Source organism: Lampris incognitus, chromosome 2, assembly GCF_029633865.1.
Source record: "Lampris incognitus isolate fLamInc1 chromosome 2, fLamInc1.hap2, whole genome shotgun sequence".
NCBI lineage: Eukaryota > Metazoa > Chordata > Actinopteri > Lampriformes > Lampridae > Lampris > Lampris incognitus.
Window position 1 is genome coordinate 12,832,237 of NC_079212.1, and position 16,706 is coordinate 12,848,942.

At 42.5% G+C, this 16,706-nt stretch overlaps 2 protein-coding genes across 2 annotated transcripts; one reads left to right on the forward strand and one right to left on the reverse strand.

Moving 5' to 3' along the window:
• Positions 1–2,424: 2,424 nt before the first annotated feature.
• Positions 2,425–5,497, reverse strand: rnf114 (ring finger protein 114). Its single transcript, XM_056273268.1, has 6 exons — positions 4,945–5,497; positions 4,147–4,297; positions 3,361–3,467; positions 3,151–3,265; positions 2,863–2,970; positions 2,425–2,769 (listed from the first exon to the last, which is right to left on the reverse strand). Exons 1-6 carry the CDS (start codon positions 5,076–5,078, stop codon positions 2,704–2,706), a joined length of 681 nt encoding a protein of 226 aa, XP_056129243.1. The 5' UTR covers positions 5,079–5,497; the 3' UTR covers positions 2,425–2,703.
• Positions 5,498–5,548: 51 nt separating this feature from the next.
• spata2 (spermatogenesis associated 2) lies at positions 5,549–10,924 on the forward strand. Its single transcript, XM_056273267.1, has 3 exons — positions 5,549–5,627; positions 6,842–7,722; positions 9,151–10,924. The coding sequence occupies exons 2-3, from the start codon at positions 7,372–7,374 to the stop codon at positions 10,492–10,494; spliced, it is 1,695 nt and encodes a 564-aa protein (XP_056129242.1). The 5' UTR covers positions 5,549–5,627; positions 6,842–7,371; the 3' UTR covers positions 10,495–10,924.
• The last annotated feature ends 5,782 nt before the right edge of the window (positions 10,925–16,706 follow it).

Below are 16,706 nucleotides of genomic sequence, written 5' to 3' on the forward strand. Positions count from 1 at the left end.
GAAGAAAGGAGGGGCGGGGCGGGGGAGGGTGGGCTGCATCAAGAACTTTGTTGGGCGACACTCTCTATGGCGCTAGGTGAGAAATAGCGATGTCATTTAACTAATTACAGATACAAGGGCTACTGCCACCACCACAAGGGGAGGGGGGGGGGGAGTGGGGATGGGAGGGTTTGCTGTCTCCCTGTGGACGGTGCACACTGAAGGGCTTGGTTTCATCAGACTCGGTGCCCCCGTACAACAAATGCAGAAATACAAGGCAGAGGCTCAGACGTGATCGAGCGCGGCCCTGGTTTGCAGAGGTGCACAATTACACCTTGCGCAGGCGTTGCCTAACTTGACGCACATCCCTTGAAATTGTATTTCTTCTCCTGAACACCTTGCATCAAATTTTAAGCCCCTCCCCCCCACGTGTGCCACATATGACAGGCATGCATAATCAGAGCTTGGATTGATGCCCCTAACATATTACCGTACCCTTAACTAGCCTTTCTGTCTGGTGTGTGTGGGCACGCACACACACACACACACACACACACACACACACACACACACGCAGAGTTACACACTCTCCAGTCATCCATCAGAGCGGAGTGTTGTTTCTCCCCCCCCTCGCATCTCGTACACACAGGTATAAATCACTCAGCCTGATTTCTGGGGGGCCACTGCTTAAATAATTAAAAAGGTTTAATTTATCAGGATTTAGCGGCCCCAGACAGTAAGGGGACGAGAGAGATAACCGCAAAAAGAAAATAACTGGTGATGAACAAATGCAAAATTACCACACTTTTTTTTATTGAAGAGGGGGAAAATAACAAAGACATGGGCCAAGACAGCATGAAAGGGCATCCGGGTTCTGCTCAAACGCTACTTCCTGCGGGTGCCGAGCGTGTTATTTACCCTTTGAGTAAGGAATGCGGGTAACGTGTGGGAAAAGCACTGTATTATATGACCGAGTTTTGGCAACGGCATGGTGCTAATGTGTAGAAAACGACAGTTTTGCTTTCTGTGAAATAACCTCAACCACGTACAAAAATAAAAAAGAAATGTCAAAACGCATACTCGTTAGTACTGAAAGCGAGGAGGTCCGACAATATCAAAAATCAAAGTGAAAATACTGGAAAAATTTCCTGTCACCAAATTCTTGACTCATTTGGAAATCATCCCTGCTTCCACAATTTACTTCCCCTTATTTAATTCTCAAGGTCCAAAAAAAAAAAAAAAAAAAAAACCCAACAAAAATGCTTTTTCTTTTCTTTTTCCAGAAGCGTCAGACATGTTTCCCTTACATGAAGGATACACGCTAAGCAGCTTTCCATATTTACTGTCGGACCTGTTGGCAGCGATGCTGTGAGGGCGAGGGGCCTCGAGAGGTGTGACGTAACACAACACGACACAACAACACAACACAAAGGGCTCTTGGTCAGAGGGCATCCCAGATAGACAACATGAGAAATCATCTCATGTTTTAAAATAACATTTGAATGGCAGCTGCCCTCGGCTCTGCGACAGAATGGTTGCGGTTATTTCACCATTAAAAAAAACATAAAATATAAATAAAAATCTCGGTATTTCATTAGAACCAGTGACGTGTTTGTATGTTGCATTTGAACAAATGCTCTGACAGCCTCACAACACACGAGGGAAGCGCGGATAGAGTGAACTCTGTGTTGAACTGAAGTCTCAGAACAGAGCCAGCATTCCTTGGCGGGTCAGCGGCCAGAGAATCATATGACTCTACTGCCCCCTGATGGCCGAAAAAAGAAGTGAAACGTAACCACTTCATGAAACTGATCCGTTTCACACAAAAAAAAAAAATAGGCAAATTGTACTGTCGTATTTTGCCAAACAAACTGAAATGTTAACTTTGGAAGGGCCTTTTTGTGAGGCAGGAGTAGGAGCTACCAGCAGACACAGGGGCATAAAGAAGAACAAGTTTAATAAGCAAACAGCCAGTATCAGGCTTCGTTTGATCCTCACCGTTCTTTCCAGCAGATCCCTGGCACAGGAACCCCCCCCCCCCACACACACACACACACGATTAAACTACAATAAAACATGGAAAAAAATCAACTTAACAGATGGAGAACGTCCACCTGTCATCTATCAAACTTAATATATGCAATAATGTTCTATTGTGGAAATTAAACATGCAGAGCCAATCATTTAAGTAGAGGACCTTAGATTATTGATAATGGCAATCTCAAAAGATTTTACTTGTGCTCTGCTGGCGATAGTTAGCCACCTAGTGGTAGAACCTTCTTATAAACTTATCAAGCATTGATTACAGAAGGAATTTGGTGAAAGCACTGTATTCTTCCACTTTATGACACAATGCCATTAACAAAAGAACAGCTCAGATTAACATGACCGTGGATATCCAACAATTGAACAAGACTACAAACTTCAGTAGGGAGGAGATACAAGTTGTTTTTTGTTTTTTAAACACCAATAACACAATATTACTCCTAAATAAATAAGCACATTGTGCTTTTTTTATATTGCCTTGTTTATGTTCTGAATAATAAGAAATCTCTAGATTCATTGTTACAATATCACTTCCCTGTGAAACTGATTACCGATTACCACTGTCCGTTTGATGGACTTATTGATGCTACAGTGCTTTCCAACATCTTCGGAAGATGCCGTGGCATTATCTCTCCTTAACCCTGTCCCTTCCTGCTCTCGGGGATTGTTCTTCATAAATCAGTTCTCCATGAGGGAGCGCTGTAGCGCCTCCTGGATCATTGTGTGCTCATCTGTGGAGTAATCCTGAGGAGACATGGGTAGGCTGGGATGAGAAAAACAGGACTGGCAAGGTTTACTGATAAGTTAAGTATAAAATCTTTAAGGGCTTTTACGTACAACGAAGGTGTCATAGGAAAAGGTATGCCTAATTTTCAAGTGCTGGAAGAAGTCAGCACTCCTGTAATTAGGGTCTCCCCAAGGCATTGAGGCACAGATAGGGCACACCTAGATAGACATAAAGAAAGAGATGCAAAGCAACATGTATCCATTTTCTAAACCTAATTTCATCATTTATGAACTTTTTTTTTCTACCCCTGGCAGGAGTGTTTCTTACAACAAAACTTGTTTAAGGGTGAAAACAAGACAGAAAAATGCCAGGAAAATATTTACAGATGGAATTTTTACCACTTGGCGTGTGTCTCGAGCATGCTGGGTAGTGCAATGTTCAATCAGGCCATCCTGATCAAGGTTCTGGCAACTGCAGTAAGGGCAGGAGAAGGTGTAGCGATTTGGCACTGGACTGGAGGAAAAGTGAAAGAAAATAGAATTTCATATTCATATTGCTGAACGTTTCGTTTAACTGAATCCATTAAATATGGAGGTTTTCCATTTCACCTCATGATGGCAGGCTGGCTCTGGGCAGTTGTCCTTACTCCTTCCTCAATGTACTCCTGGTATTTAGAACAAGAAGCTGTGTGGTGCCTCATCTGAGCTAGCACCACCTGAGAGGATGGCAGGAGGAAGTAAACCATTACTTTCTACTACATATGTTGCTTCATTCAATTCCTTTGAGCTCAGCTCTTCATTAACATAAGAGATGCAAGTTATAAAAAATAAAAAAAACACACATGGGGCCACCTTGTGCCAAAAATGGCCAATGTCAGTCAAAAATAGAAAGTTATTTTTACTTAATTTCCAGTTTGCAGTTCTTTTTGTAAAGCAATGGCTAAATGTTTATGCTAATTGAGTGCATGTGACTTCAAAACTAAATTCCAAATCTAACAATAAAATCTGTGAACATCAAGAAGGGTTCACTGAGCACCATGTAATCTATAGACTGTCTAAGACAGGGGTGGGCAATCTTATCCAGAAAGGGCCAGGTGTGGGTGAACGTTTTTGTTCGGTCCAAGCAGTTACACACCTGATCCCACTAACCAACCAGTAGAGTCTTTGCTGAGGAACTTGATTAGGAGACATAGGTGTGCAACTGCTTGGTTGGAACAAAAACCTTAACTCACACTGGCCCTTTCTGGATAAGATTGCCCACCCCTGGTCTAAGAGGTGGTTTCCTGGTATGAGAACGTGGTCTGACTAAAAGCCCTGCATGCTGCCAAATGCATAACAAAAAAGACAATGTGCCATCATAAGGCCTTATTTCTGTTTTACGGTCATCTACTGTACCTGAATTCCACATCCTTTGCAGCCTGCCACAGATGAGTGGATGAGGGCCTCTAAGTCTGTAGCTTTAGCCCACTGGCCTAGCGCTGCCCTACACACAGCACATACTGGCTTCTGGGGTCGCAGACACTCCTGCAGACAACTCTGGCAGAATCTGAGGATCAATAGGCAAAGAGATCAACGGAGGGCACACTAAGGTTTGGGGGTTGAGTCTAAAAAAGGTTTCGATTAGCCTCAGCTGGTCAGAGCTTTGTACAACTCTTCCTCATAATCGGTGAGACTCCCCGTTCCCTCACGCAGGGTGTTTGGACTCTGACGCGAAACGAAAACGTGTCATTTGAAGAGAAAACGGTCTTTTGCTTCGGCTCTCTCGCCACAATCAAAACCGTTTCCTGAAACTTCGACGGAAACTCCCCACCTCGGAGGGGGGGGGACCGGGGGGGCCGTAGGGACTTGTAGTTCTTCTCGTTGTTTACACACGGCCGTGCGACCACACAGTGAACTACAACTCCCAGCCAAGGGCCCGTCTTTGATGTAAACAAAACTGAAAGCGATTTAGGTAAGCTTGCCTCGATTCCGACTAAATGCCCGAGTAAGTAAAATACAAACACCAGCTGGTGAAGACGCTGGGCCTCTCCACGGCCGGGGACGAGTCCCCGGGGAGCGTGGCGTGTTGATAATAAGAGGCCCTCTTAAAAAACACACACACATCTCAATTTGCCCCCCCCCCCGACCACGAAAGCGTTGCTAGCGCGAGTGCGGCTTTAATAACCAGGGAGATCGGAGGGGCGCGTTACTTACGTGTGTCCGCACTGGGTGGTTACGGGGCTGTCGAAGATTTCAAGACACACCGGACACACGAATTCCGTAACATCTCTCCCGTCTGACGTATTCCTCTTCTGCTGAGCAGAGCTAAAGCTCCCGAGCATCGCCATTTTTTTTGTCTTCGAGGAGTGCGAAACCCCCACCAAACGCAACCCCGACTGACGTCACCGTCTCTCCGGTCTGCGCTCCCTTTGATGTTGCGCGCACGGGCGGAGGAGGAGTGGTGGCTCGCGGATCCGGACAGCGTAGCCGCTCGTAATATTTCCAGCGCGGTCGGAAAACAAATCCCCCTCGCTAGCAGGTGTAAGCGTTAAAAAAACCACAAAAAGAAAGAAGAAGAAGAAGAAGCATTTGTTTTAATACATTTGCGATATAATAAGTATACACCGCCGGACTACAGTTACTACGCGAGTCTTGAATTACTACTGATAACTCTAGGACGTCAAACATTTCGTAGGCAGTGTCACAGAGGTCAGCTGTTCGAAAGACCGAAATGCGTGGTCTCGCGCACCAACCGGATCCTGCGGCCCATTATCTGGGACTACACGTGGACCAGCTGACGCGTACGACCTGTCAGAGATGTACGCATGCGCGACGCAATGATGGGAATTTCCAATAGCGAACAGGGAGTAGCTAGCCACCACTAGCTGTACTTAAAGGTAAGGTGTATAAGTAGAAGCGTTTCTTGGTTTACATAAGCGTTTTTGTTTGTTTTTTTAGCTAAAAATTGAAACGAACACAACCTTGAAAAGGTCGTTAAATAGCGTTAGCGCATATTGAAGTGGTTGGCACCAAATCCAAAGAATCCTGTTTGTGGGCCGCCTTGCTAGCTTATCTAAACGTTAGCCGGCTAGTTGCGCTGAAATGGGCGTTCACTGCTTACACTTGTTTGGGCCCCGTGTCGGTGATAGCAAGGGACATTTCTCGGTTTTCAGCTCGACGAGCCGTCACTGAACTATTCATGTAATGTTTTCCTTGTAGTCCGTAGTGGTCCTGCCAGAAAGAATTGGCTGCTGGTGATACTTAGTGGTGGGGCAAGCTAACGCGGTTATGTAGGACATAGTGCTTGTTAGCTAGGCTAGCTAGCTGATGTGACGTTAATAGGTGAGCTAACTGTGGAGTAGCTAACCAGTAAACGACAGCAGACCCCTCCCTCTCTTGCGGTTGAAGCCCCCATGATAGATTTCATGGAGGCTTATTGGAGCAAACAAATGATACCGTTATCAATTCGTCATGCTTAAACTTAAGTAACGGTAGCGCACTGCAATCCACCCACAATTGTAGTCTGAAATCCATGGTTTGAACGAACGTCATATGTCGTTTGCTATCTGAAATGATGCCCTTGTGGATATCATTTAGATACTTGTGACCAGTCCTTTCCACAACGTGCGCCAATGTCAGTCTGTATAAGTGACCAAGTCATCTGTCAAACAATGTTTAGGATTGATATTATGTAGCCTATCCTTTTTTAATTCAGATGCCTCGAGTGTCTGAAATGTGCAGCTCTTGTGTGCCTTTACCTGCTCGTGCACAGTGCATTGCAAAGAAGATGCTGCAGATCAATTGTCTTATCCCAAATAGAGCACAAACACACATAATACATAATCAGCGTCACAGTGAGACCTGTGCTTATGTTTTTCTACCCTCAGATTGATAGATTTTAAATGTTCTGTCATCTATTGTGAATGATCTGAATTTCTGCCAGTCCTTTTCATTATTGGCAGAATTAGAGCCAAATTTAATGGAAGACCACATTTGACCTGAGTTTTATGTTTCCCCCTTGATTTATGTTCATGTGTGTATGTGTTTTTGTATGTTTATGTGTCTTTGTATGTGATTTGTATTTTCATGTTGCTCTAATCTGTCATTACAGATTGGGCTTGGCAAAGAAAAGACACTACATTATGGCCATTTCCTCATGTATGGAGTGACCTTGAACTCACTATATTGGATCAAATTTAGAAATGGAGGGTGGATACCTGCACACAACTCTGGAGTAACACAGTGTGAAGTAACAGCCACTCTTGATCTCACTGTGCACAACATAGCCCTGAATGCCCCTGGAATAAAAGCAGGCTTTAAGCCAACGAGCAACTCAGAGATGCCTGTAAGAAGGCATCCCTACAGGCTGTAGCTGTGCTGCACCAATTAAAAGCAGCAAGCAGTTCAATTACCTCTTGTTCAGAAGAGGATGTGTTTTGCTGACTGGACTTAGAGACTCATTCCTCTGGCCTCCTCTCTTTAAAGTTATCAGCAAAGTGTGTGTGCCAGTGTGTGTATAGTCTTTGATGGCGACAGAGTGGTGCTGAGGCTTGAATGCTGCATCCTAGTGTTGGGCATCCTAAAAGGGACAAGGCTGTCTGAGAAAGGTGTCACAGCCGACTGAGAAGTCTGCTGCCGATAATGGATGCCAAGTTAAAAGAAGACTTATTCCGGAGGTATGTGGCAGCACTGGAGAGGCGCCTGGAAGATGGAGGGGGCAATGTGGGAACAGGAGCTGCACTAGAGGAGGGCAGAGGCAGACACAAGGACAGTGAGGCCCTACTCTCCACAGCCACTGCTCTGCTAGGGGCTTACCAGCCGGATCCAGGTCAACGTTTTCGCATGGTCCGTTTCTATGAGATTGTAGAGAACTCTCTCCGCTGCCAGAGAGGATGCAACCTCAGAGGTCTGGAAAGGGCCTTTCTCACCCTGGAGACCATAAGCACCAACCTGCTTCTCTTCCCCTGGAAGAAGGAGTTCAGATGTATAAAGGTGGGCTATTTTCCCCCCCTAATTATTAGTCTTATTTTTAGTGTGGTTTGTATGACTTTCTCAGTCAACAGCTCCTGACATTTTGCTGCTGCAGTATGTATTCACTGCTGGTATTTCCAAATTTCTGTACCAATAATAGGAAAAATGTTAAAACTCACTGGTTAGGTCCATTTCTGTAAATATATGGGGGTAAACAACCCATGTAATTTTAGCTCATATGCTCTTGTTAGCAGGTCACTATCAGAAATACAACTTTAAGACATCTGGAGAAGAAAAAGGCATACATTATTTAGTGTGAGAACACGTGTTTGCTGAAAATACCCAATTAAGAAAATAAGCACTTAAAAAGGCCATAGCCAAGTTGATTGTAGTAAAAAAAATGATTAAACGTGACATTTTACCTACCAATCTAAAGAATTGAGACTTTATTCATTTGCTTTGAAATATTCTTACAGTATTCCTAAACTGACGACTAGGCACTTTTTCAGCCGTCAATGCACTTTCAAATAATATACATGTGTTTTAAGATGCATGAAATTATAATGAAGAAGCAGCAAGGAGAACATCAAACAAACCAAGGCTAGCACAAAATAACTGGCTTATACATCTCTCATGGAATGAGCGCAAATAGGGAATGTACATAAATCACATCACAATGACAACAGTCATTTATCAGCTTTCCGTTAAACACCTTTTGTTAAATGCATTTTATTGCACTTTAAAAATGTTAGAATCATTTGTCTTTTTTCCGAACGTGTTACTATGGGGTTATGAAGTAGTAGCTAAATAAAAAGATGAACTCAGCAAAAAGTAGCAAAATTTGAAAAAAAGTCAAGTAAAAGCAAAAATAGCAATGTAAGCAAAGCAAAAAATGAGACAAAGCAAAGAAAGAACATAAAAGCGATGCATTAAAAGGAGGTCAAGAAAAATTAATAAAAGATAACACATGAAAGCAAGTCTTTAAAGTGGGTTTTAAGAGAAGATTTAAAAGATAATGCTGATTTAACTAGCTTACACCTATCATAAGGGTAGTTCCAAAGTCTCAGAGCCTTAGTAGCAAAGGTGTGAGCCATATTGGACATTTTGAATTTCACGTCTTGTGACAATTTGTTCTGCAGTGTACTATGCATGCATCTCTAATTGTCTAATGTCTGGTCTGTTTGACTTGAAATTGAAATAATAACATAATATGTAGTTTGTAACTTCCATGTTATTTTGGGTCATATGTAGGTCATATCTTGCAGTGTATCAATGATTATATACCTAATTTGTCTGGTGAAGTCCTTTCCAATTGCCAGCACTACTGAAGGCATTGTCTAAGAACTCGGAAATAATGCAGTCCTTGTGGTGGATTTGGCAGTATGACACAACTTTTGGTGTGTAACATCAAATATGAAATGGCTTCTAATATGCACTTTTATCTTTCAGACCTTCACTGGCCCATATGTTTACCATTTGCAGTCTTCTATTTCTGACGCTGAGCTTCGATCTCTCATGCGCACCATTGGCTACTCCCGTGACTATGATTCACAGTTCCATTTGCGGGAGCACCCAGGAGATGTAAACCATCTACGCCAGTTGGCATTTGAGCTCTTTCTGGCCCAGGCAGAGTGTCGTCTTCTGGGGGAGATAGTGGCTCTGGCCCGGGGTTCAGCCTCAGAACTAGAGGCTTTGGAGCTCCGCAGAGGGTGTAGGGATGATGCAGCTGGATGTGCTGAGGCACTCCGCAGACGGGATAGCCTTGGAGTGGATATGGCTCGACTGTCTGTGCGACCAATGGATATAGAGAGGCCTCACCACCTGAGGAGAGGAAGCAGACCGTCCAAGTCCGTGGATGTCACTGATGGGGCTGGCCACTGGCATCCTGCAGCAGTCAGCAAGCCTGTTTTGAAGGCCTCCCTGAGTCTGAGGAAAGAGCCATTGTTTGTGGACACAGAGGAAGATATGAAGGATGAGATCATAAGGCCCAGCACCTCAGCATCTCTTTTCTCTGTGGTAGCTCCACCTTCCTATAGCCCCATTGCTGACTTCTTCCCAATTCAGTCACCTCCTGCTGTTGATGCCTACTCCTCCTACCACCTGTCCTCTTTGGATGAGATTGATTTGTATACAGAGAGGGGTGGTTCTGGGATTGGGGGAAGGCAGACCCCTTCTCGACCCCCCTCTAGAGAGCCTCGGGATGCTAGGGATGGGTGGCTGCTCAAAGCCCACGGCAGTGTGAAATGTCAGGGCTGTGGCTTGGGCTGCTCCACCATGGCTTCCTGCCAGAGGTGTGACATGATCCTCTGTTCTGCCTGTCACGATGTGGACCCTTCCCCTTGCTGTGGCCTGCAGGACTATCACCCAAAATCCCCACGGCCTCTCGATAGTTACATCCCAGTGAAGGAGAAGCTGTCTGTCTACTCTAATACTCACTCCCACCTCCACCCTCATCCCCTCACTCTGACCCACTCACACACTCACCCCCATCATCCCCAGATGGTAGAGAAACCCCTCATATCAACCAAGCTGTTTCCAAGCAAGTCTGTTGCCATGGCAGCACCAATGGGAAGCAACAGCGAGCGAGTTAGCGTAGGGGGATCACGGTGTGGGTTTTGTAACAAGCCTGGTGCGTCACACACCTGTGTGAACTGCTCCAAGGTGTCATGTGACTCATGCATGGGCCTGTATGCAAAGGATGTGTGCACACGAAAAAATCCTCAGCACAGTTTCGTGCCCAACCATCAGCTCAACTTCAAATCTGGCACCATATCACACCTAGTTTATCGATGAACCACGAATACAAAATCTCTTTCTCCCCTCCATCCATCTCAAACATAGTCTTGCACTATCGCTTTAGCTCTATTCACACTTGACTAAAACATGCTTTCTTCCCTTTATCTAATGCTCCCTTTTCTCCCCCCCCCCTCTCTAATCTTCCATTGAACTTTGTACATTCTCTTACTATCAGATGTAGGGCAAATGCACAGAGAGCCATATCGTCTGCCCATCTCTCTGCCTTGTACAAGTTCAGGCCTTTTATCTATTTCCTCTTTGTTTACCTAGCTGCCGGCTCTTAAGTAGTTATGTGATGTTGTAGCGCTTCCCAACCCTTCAAATTTTGTCCTCCTCACAGGAGAAACTGGAGCAAAGAGAGTTTCATGCATTCTCATTTGAATGAAGGCCGTCCAAATGAACTTAAATACTTTGCCTAACTTCTCAGCTAAGAATTCCTCCTAATATATATATATCTATATCGATATAAATATATATATGTGTGTGTGTGTGTGTGTGTGTGTGTGTGTGTGTGTGAGAGAGAGAGAGAGAGTGTGTAGAGAAGACCTCTGAACTTGCATTGTGACAAAGGAAATCTTTTTTTAACTTGAAAAAACTGGGGCAAAAGAAAAGGAGTAAACCTACACTGGAAGTCAATAGTATATATTTTTAATCTCTCTTCTCTAGAACAATGTGAGACTGTTAAAAGGACATGAGGTCTGGAGTTCTGATTTTGGTCACATGTGTCTGTGGGGCTGGGGTGGGTGATATTTCATAGGGACACATTAAGACAAATGTCAGATACCACATTTAAAAGATGAAACCTTGTAAATTAACCTTAAAACGTTTATTATATGGCTGAGGTTTAAATGCTGCTGTTGACTTAGGGACAATGGAGATATATGGTTTTGACTTCCTACTGGTAAATAACCTGTTGTGTTAGTTAACCAACCCCCCCCCCCCCCAACCATCACCCGACACCCCTGATGTGCTCTCTGTTACACTCCACTCAAATCTCCATGGTCCATAATGCTGAACCCCTAACTGCACATGTTCAGTCTCCCAGTCAGTGTCTCAGGTGGAGTCCCAGGTAGTCTCCATAAGCTGGAAACAAAGTGTCATAACATCTGGTTCTTGACTTTGACAGTTTGTTGGCGAGCTTATTGATTGGTTTAAACAGCGTTAAGGCCTGCACTCTGACATAATCTGTTTGTCTACCTCAAATGGCTTCAACTCAGTCACTCATTTGAACGCCCTGGTTTGAAACTAGCCCTGATAACCTAAAAACGTGTTGTATCGATTGCGTCACTCCTCAGTAATTTGCAGCTAGTATCACTCGAAACTGAAGGAGGAAAACCCCCCCGCAAAATCCCCTCCTATCTTTTGAGCATTTGGTTTAGTGACTTTTCGCAGACTTAATTATTTAAATCGGATCACGTGGGCCTTTTCATCGGGGAAATCATTTCGATAAATTACTTAATCTGCATCATCGCACCTGTGTTTTTAGACCGGGGCTGCTCTGCAGACTTAGTGCTCTCCCTGTTTTAAAATCCTGTACTTTTTTCTTTTCTTTTTTTTTTAATCAATTTACATTATTTGTTAGCACTCTGGCTAATTTTACTTGCACTCGGCAACACAGTCAGACTCTCAGGGGAAAGGCCAAAAACATAGAGGGCAAACAAGTGTTTAAATGCTGTACAACGTACATTGCAAATGTAAGGAGTGCCTGTGTGAAGTAACTTCAGTTCAGTGTTGAACTTTCTCATAAAAGTTGCTGTCTTTACATACATTTTAAGACTTTTGTTTTGAAAAACCCCTCTAAGATGTCTTTTTTTTTTTTTTTTTTTTAGATATTTGTATCACATAATTTGTTTGTTATCTTTTCACCTTTTGTCGATGACACAATTTGAGCTTAAAAGTACACTGAAAGTAGCCGTTGCTCATTCAGGAAACTTAACTTGGCTAACATTCAAATTTAATCTGGAAATGTTATGAGAGCACCTACTCACACTGGGTCCCTGTTTTTAAAGGAGGAGTAATGCAGTGTGCCGCACGATCCGTGGCCACGAAGGGCTAATTTTGAATCACAGTTCATACACATTGTGAGTCAGGGTTATTTTGACAGACCACATAGGTTGGAAAAGCCTTTTTGTTCTTGAAGGAATGACCCTAAATGCCTTAAGCTTGTTCAGCTGTCTTTTCTTAAGAGTTTTAATTTTGTCCTTTTTTTTTGTTGTTTTGTTGTTGTCTTGGTTTCATGTCATGGGTTTAACACTAGCTCGACAACTTTGCAGCCTTTGCATGTTTTTTCCTGCCTATGTTAGCGCTGAAACGATTAGTTGATCAATCGATTAGCTGATGGATAGAAAATTTATTGATTACAATTTTTGTAGTCGAATAATCGTTTGAGCCATTCATCAAGTAGAAATACTAAACATTTCTTGGTTGCAGTTTCATAAACGGTAAGATTTGCTTGCCGTCTTATTTATATCTTTATGGAATGAACACTTGAGTTTTTTTGGGTTTTTTTGGGGGGGGGGGGGCTTTTGTTTAGGCTGAGTAAACAGTTTTAAGACATCACTTTGGACTCTGGAAATGCAAGATGGGCGTTCAGCAGTATTTTTGACTATTAACAGATGGAATGAGTAATTCAGAAAAATGATCGATTAGATTAATTGATTATGAAAATATACGTTAGTTGCAGCCCTCGGTTATATGCACTGAATAGATAGTAGTTGAGTATAAATTTCAGTAGTAATGTAAAAATAAATTTTTTCTTTGAATCTGGCGCACCATCATAAGCATATTAAGCCACACGTACTAACTTCTGCACAAATTCAGATAGTAAGCCAGTCTTTATATATATTATTTAGATTTCCTTTCTTGCTGACCTCAGTACACTTATTTTGGTTAAAGTGGATAATGCCTATACATCCTTTATTAGGCCCACATTTCCAGATTTTGAGTTCATTTTCTCCCTTACAGATATTACACACTCTTATTTTGTTAAAGTAACCAAACGGAGATATGTCCTTTTTGATACGCCTGTCCAGTACTGGTTTCCCTCAGACTTAGGTGTAGTCACTGCTTTGTACTAGTTGTTGAAAAAGACCAAGAAATGATATTTGTGTGGATGCAGCTAAACAGTTTTAGTGGGCTTTGAAAAATGTCAGTGTAGGTTTTTAGGAAGGCCTGCTTGAATATCACTGTCTTGAATGACCTTAGGGTTTTGTGCAATTATTATTATTATTATTATTAATCCTTTTTTTTTTACCTGAAGAAGCCTTTTTTTTAAAACACAGCCTAAGTTAAAGTATTTATCATGACATTTTTTGTTTTATTGCTCGATTTTGTTCAAAGCAATTCATACCAGCAATGAAGATGAATTTTTTGAAAAAAAAATAAAAAATAAATATTGAGCCATGTTGCAGGGGTGATCATATTGCCAAATGAAGAACAAAGTCTTATTGGAACGACAAACAAAATGTTGCAGCCTGCCTTGATGGGCATCGATGTGATATCACAAGAGATCTGTTGTTAATGCCCAAACCTAGCCTTGTCGTCTGCAGCCTTTATCCTTCTCAAGATCCTGGGAGGAAGAACACGAGTAGTTATGTAATGCCTACGTACATATCATGGAACATGAATTTGACTTGGTAAAAATGCCTGTTTTACTCGCTGTATTTCAATAGACTGTGTATTTGTGTGTTGGCTTATATGACCAAGGGCTAAAACAGTCTTCAGGGCTACTGCTAAGTTGGTTGGCGTTGTCTGTTCTGAACAACTGACCTTGTCGTGGGAAATAACAGTTAACGATTATATTCCTGATTTGGCGATTACTTTATATACATCCACGGATATGAATTGATATCGAACATATGATGATGAACAGCAAAAGAGCTATTTTTTTTTGCATCATGGAAGACATTGAGCCATTTGAACACGATCTATTTTTCTGACACCAATCACAGTCATTATCAAGTTGATTTCTCCTTCTTTACCTCTTTCTGTGGTTATCTTACCGGTATTAACAAGTGGTGACGTAGTATTATGTACCCCAACTCCCCCTTCCCTTTTTCCTTCACCCCCCCCCTCCTTGGCATGCTCTGTATTAGGCCCAAACCCATACCTCATCTTACCCCAGACCTAGAATGACTACCCTCACCAGTTGTCTGCCCCTTTCTCCCCCCTCTTGTCTACCATGGCACTGAGATCACTGCACAAGCTGTGTGAAAGGGTATTGCCCTACAATGAATATGCGGGCATACAGGGGGGAGGAAAGGGAAAATAGCCAAAATTGTTATTGGTGAAGAAAATATAAATATATTGAAACGTAAATGAATTTTTTTATAAAATAATTTCAAGAATAAAATTCTGAAAAAAAAAAAAAAAAGAAAGGCCCCCGCTGTGTTGATTTGGTTGGGCACTGGGATGTTTATTCTCCAATATGTTTGCCTACAGGTTTGCAGGTGTTGACTCGCTATGTGAGCCGCTCAACGTGGACTGGGTTGTCAAATGGTTGAACTGCAAAGGTCTGTGCAAAAATGAGTGGTTCTGGGTGGAACCCAACTCTGAAATGAAACGGGCCAGCAGATCTGCTCTACCACCAGCAGGGTTAGCCCTGCAAAGACGTAGCGGCAAAATAAATCTTGTAAAAAAAACAAACATATAAGCAAAAAGATGGTGACCTATTTGTTCTGCAGTCCAAAGGGAGGAGACCTGCAAAGTAGCATAATAACACTAAAGAGGGAGACTTTATGAACTTAAAAATGCAATCAGAAATTGTATTGTGGGCAATGTGGCTGTTGTCCACTTGCTCACCTAGATTGTCTATGTAGTTGCTCTTGAACCGGTTCTGCCAGTGTGTGCAGCGGATGTTTAAACTACATCCAGTGAAACCTGATGTTTGTAAAGTGGGCAGATTGGGCTTGGAAATACACCACAAATGACCAGTCGCATAAAGGTGGCCACTGCTTGGATATCTTTTTTTATTTATAATCTCACTTGTAATATTCAGTCATTATTCTTAAGGTATAGAGAGTAGAGGAGACATGGACACTGGGAATTTTTAATTTTCCAGTTCAGGCTTCTTTTTTTTTTAATGTCTTCTCACGGTTTCCCTCTAGCTGGGAGTCCCTAGCTGCCATGATCTGCCATTTTGAATAGGCCAGAATATCTAAGCAAGACTGATATACATGTACCTGATCTTTACTTTAATATTGTCCAAACCAGGCATGTGCACAGGTAGGGTTCATGTACTGTAGGTCTTGGACCCCTGCCCCTTTGCCCCGTCAGTCCTCATGTGCCCTTTTAAATGGATCTTTTTGAAATTCATATTATGTATAAAAAGTTGCTTTCATCATTTAATAAAAACTCTTACTGAATGTAGACAAAAGGCTGATTGTTACAAAGGTAACAAAAGTTTTGCATTTCCTGCACATTGTGCTCTGTTGCCGAAGCCGACAATCACCTTTTTTTAAGGGTTATGCCATTCAGTTACAGTTTACAGTAAGGGTACACTAATTAACCGGTAATAAGCATTAACTAACAGCTAATGAACAGTTAACTGTGTCGCGCAGTCATTTACTAATGGTGTTCATCATAATTAACAGGTTACTAATAGTTACCATGTAAACCCTTAATAGATGTTATCAAGAAGTTTGTGGTTAGGGTTAGATAAAGCTTATTACTGTATTAAGTGTTAATAGTCAACTGTTCGTTAAAGCTTATTACCGTATTAGTGCGTGTTAATGTACCCTTATTGTAGTGTGTTACCTGTCATTTACTATTGAGGCAATACAGTGAACGCACAATCAAGTTTGTCTAATGATATGATGAAGTCGTACGAGCTGCTGTCATGTCAGCTAATTACAGCCCCAGGCACGTGTAAGCTGCAACAAATAAATGTGATATTTCTGTGTTTTTGTTGACTGTTGTCAGGTCGGTTTTCTGAGGAATTGTCAACAGTGATGTTTCCTTCTCACCCTTCCAGAAAATACAAAAGCCTCGTCCAGTCCCCAGAGCCACCCTCAACCCTCTACTGCAAAATATCCCTGACAAGTATGCAACGGCTGCAAAGCCGTATTTACTTTCCATTATTTATTGATTTATCCGCAACTGGTGAGACAGTCGGTGACTCAACACAGCAACTTTCAGCTCATTGAAACTTAAGGAAAAGTTGGACTGTGATGTGAGCAAAGACGTCGTCTCTTACTGCAGGACGGGTTGTT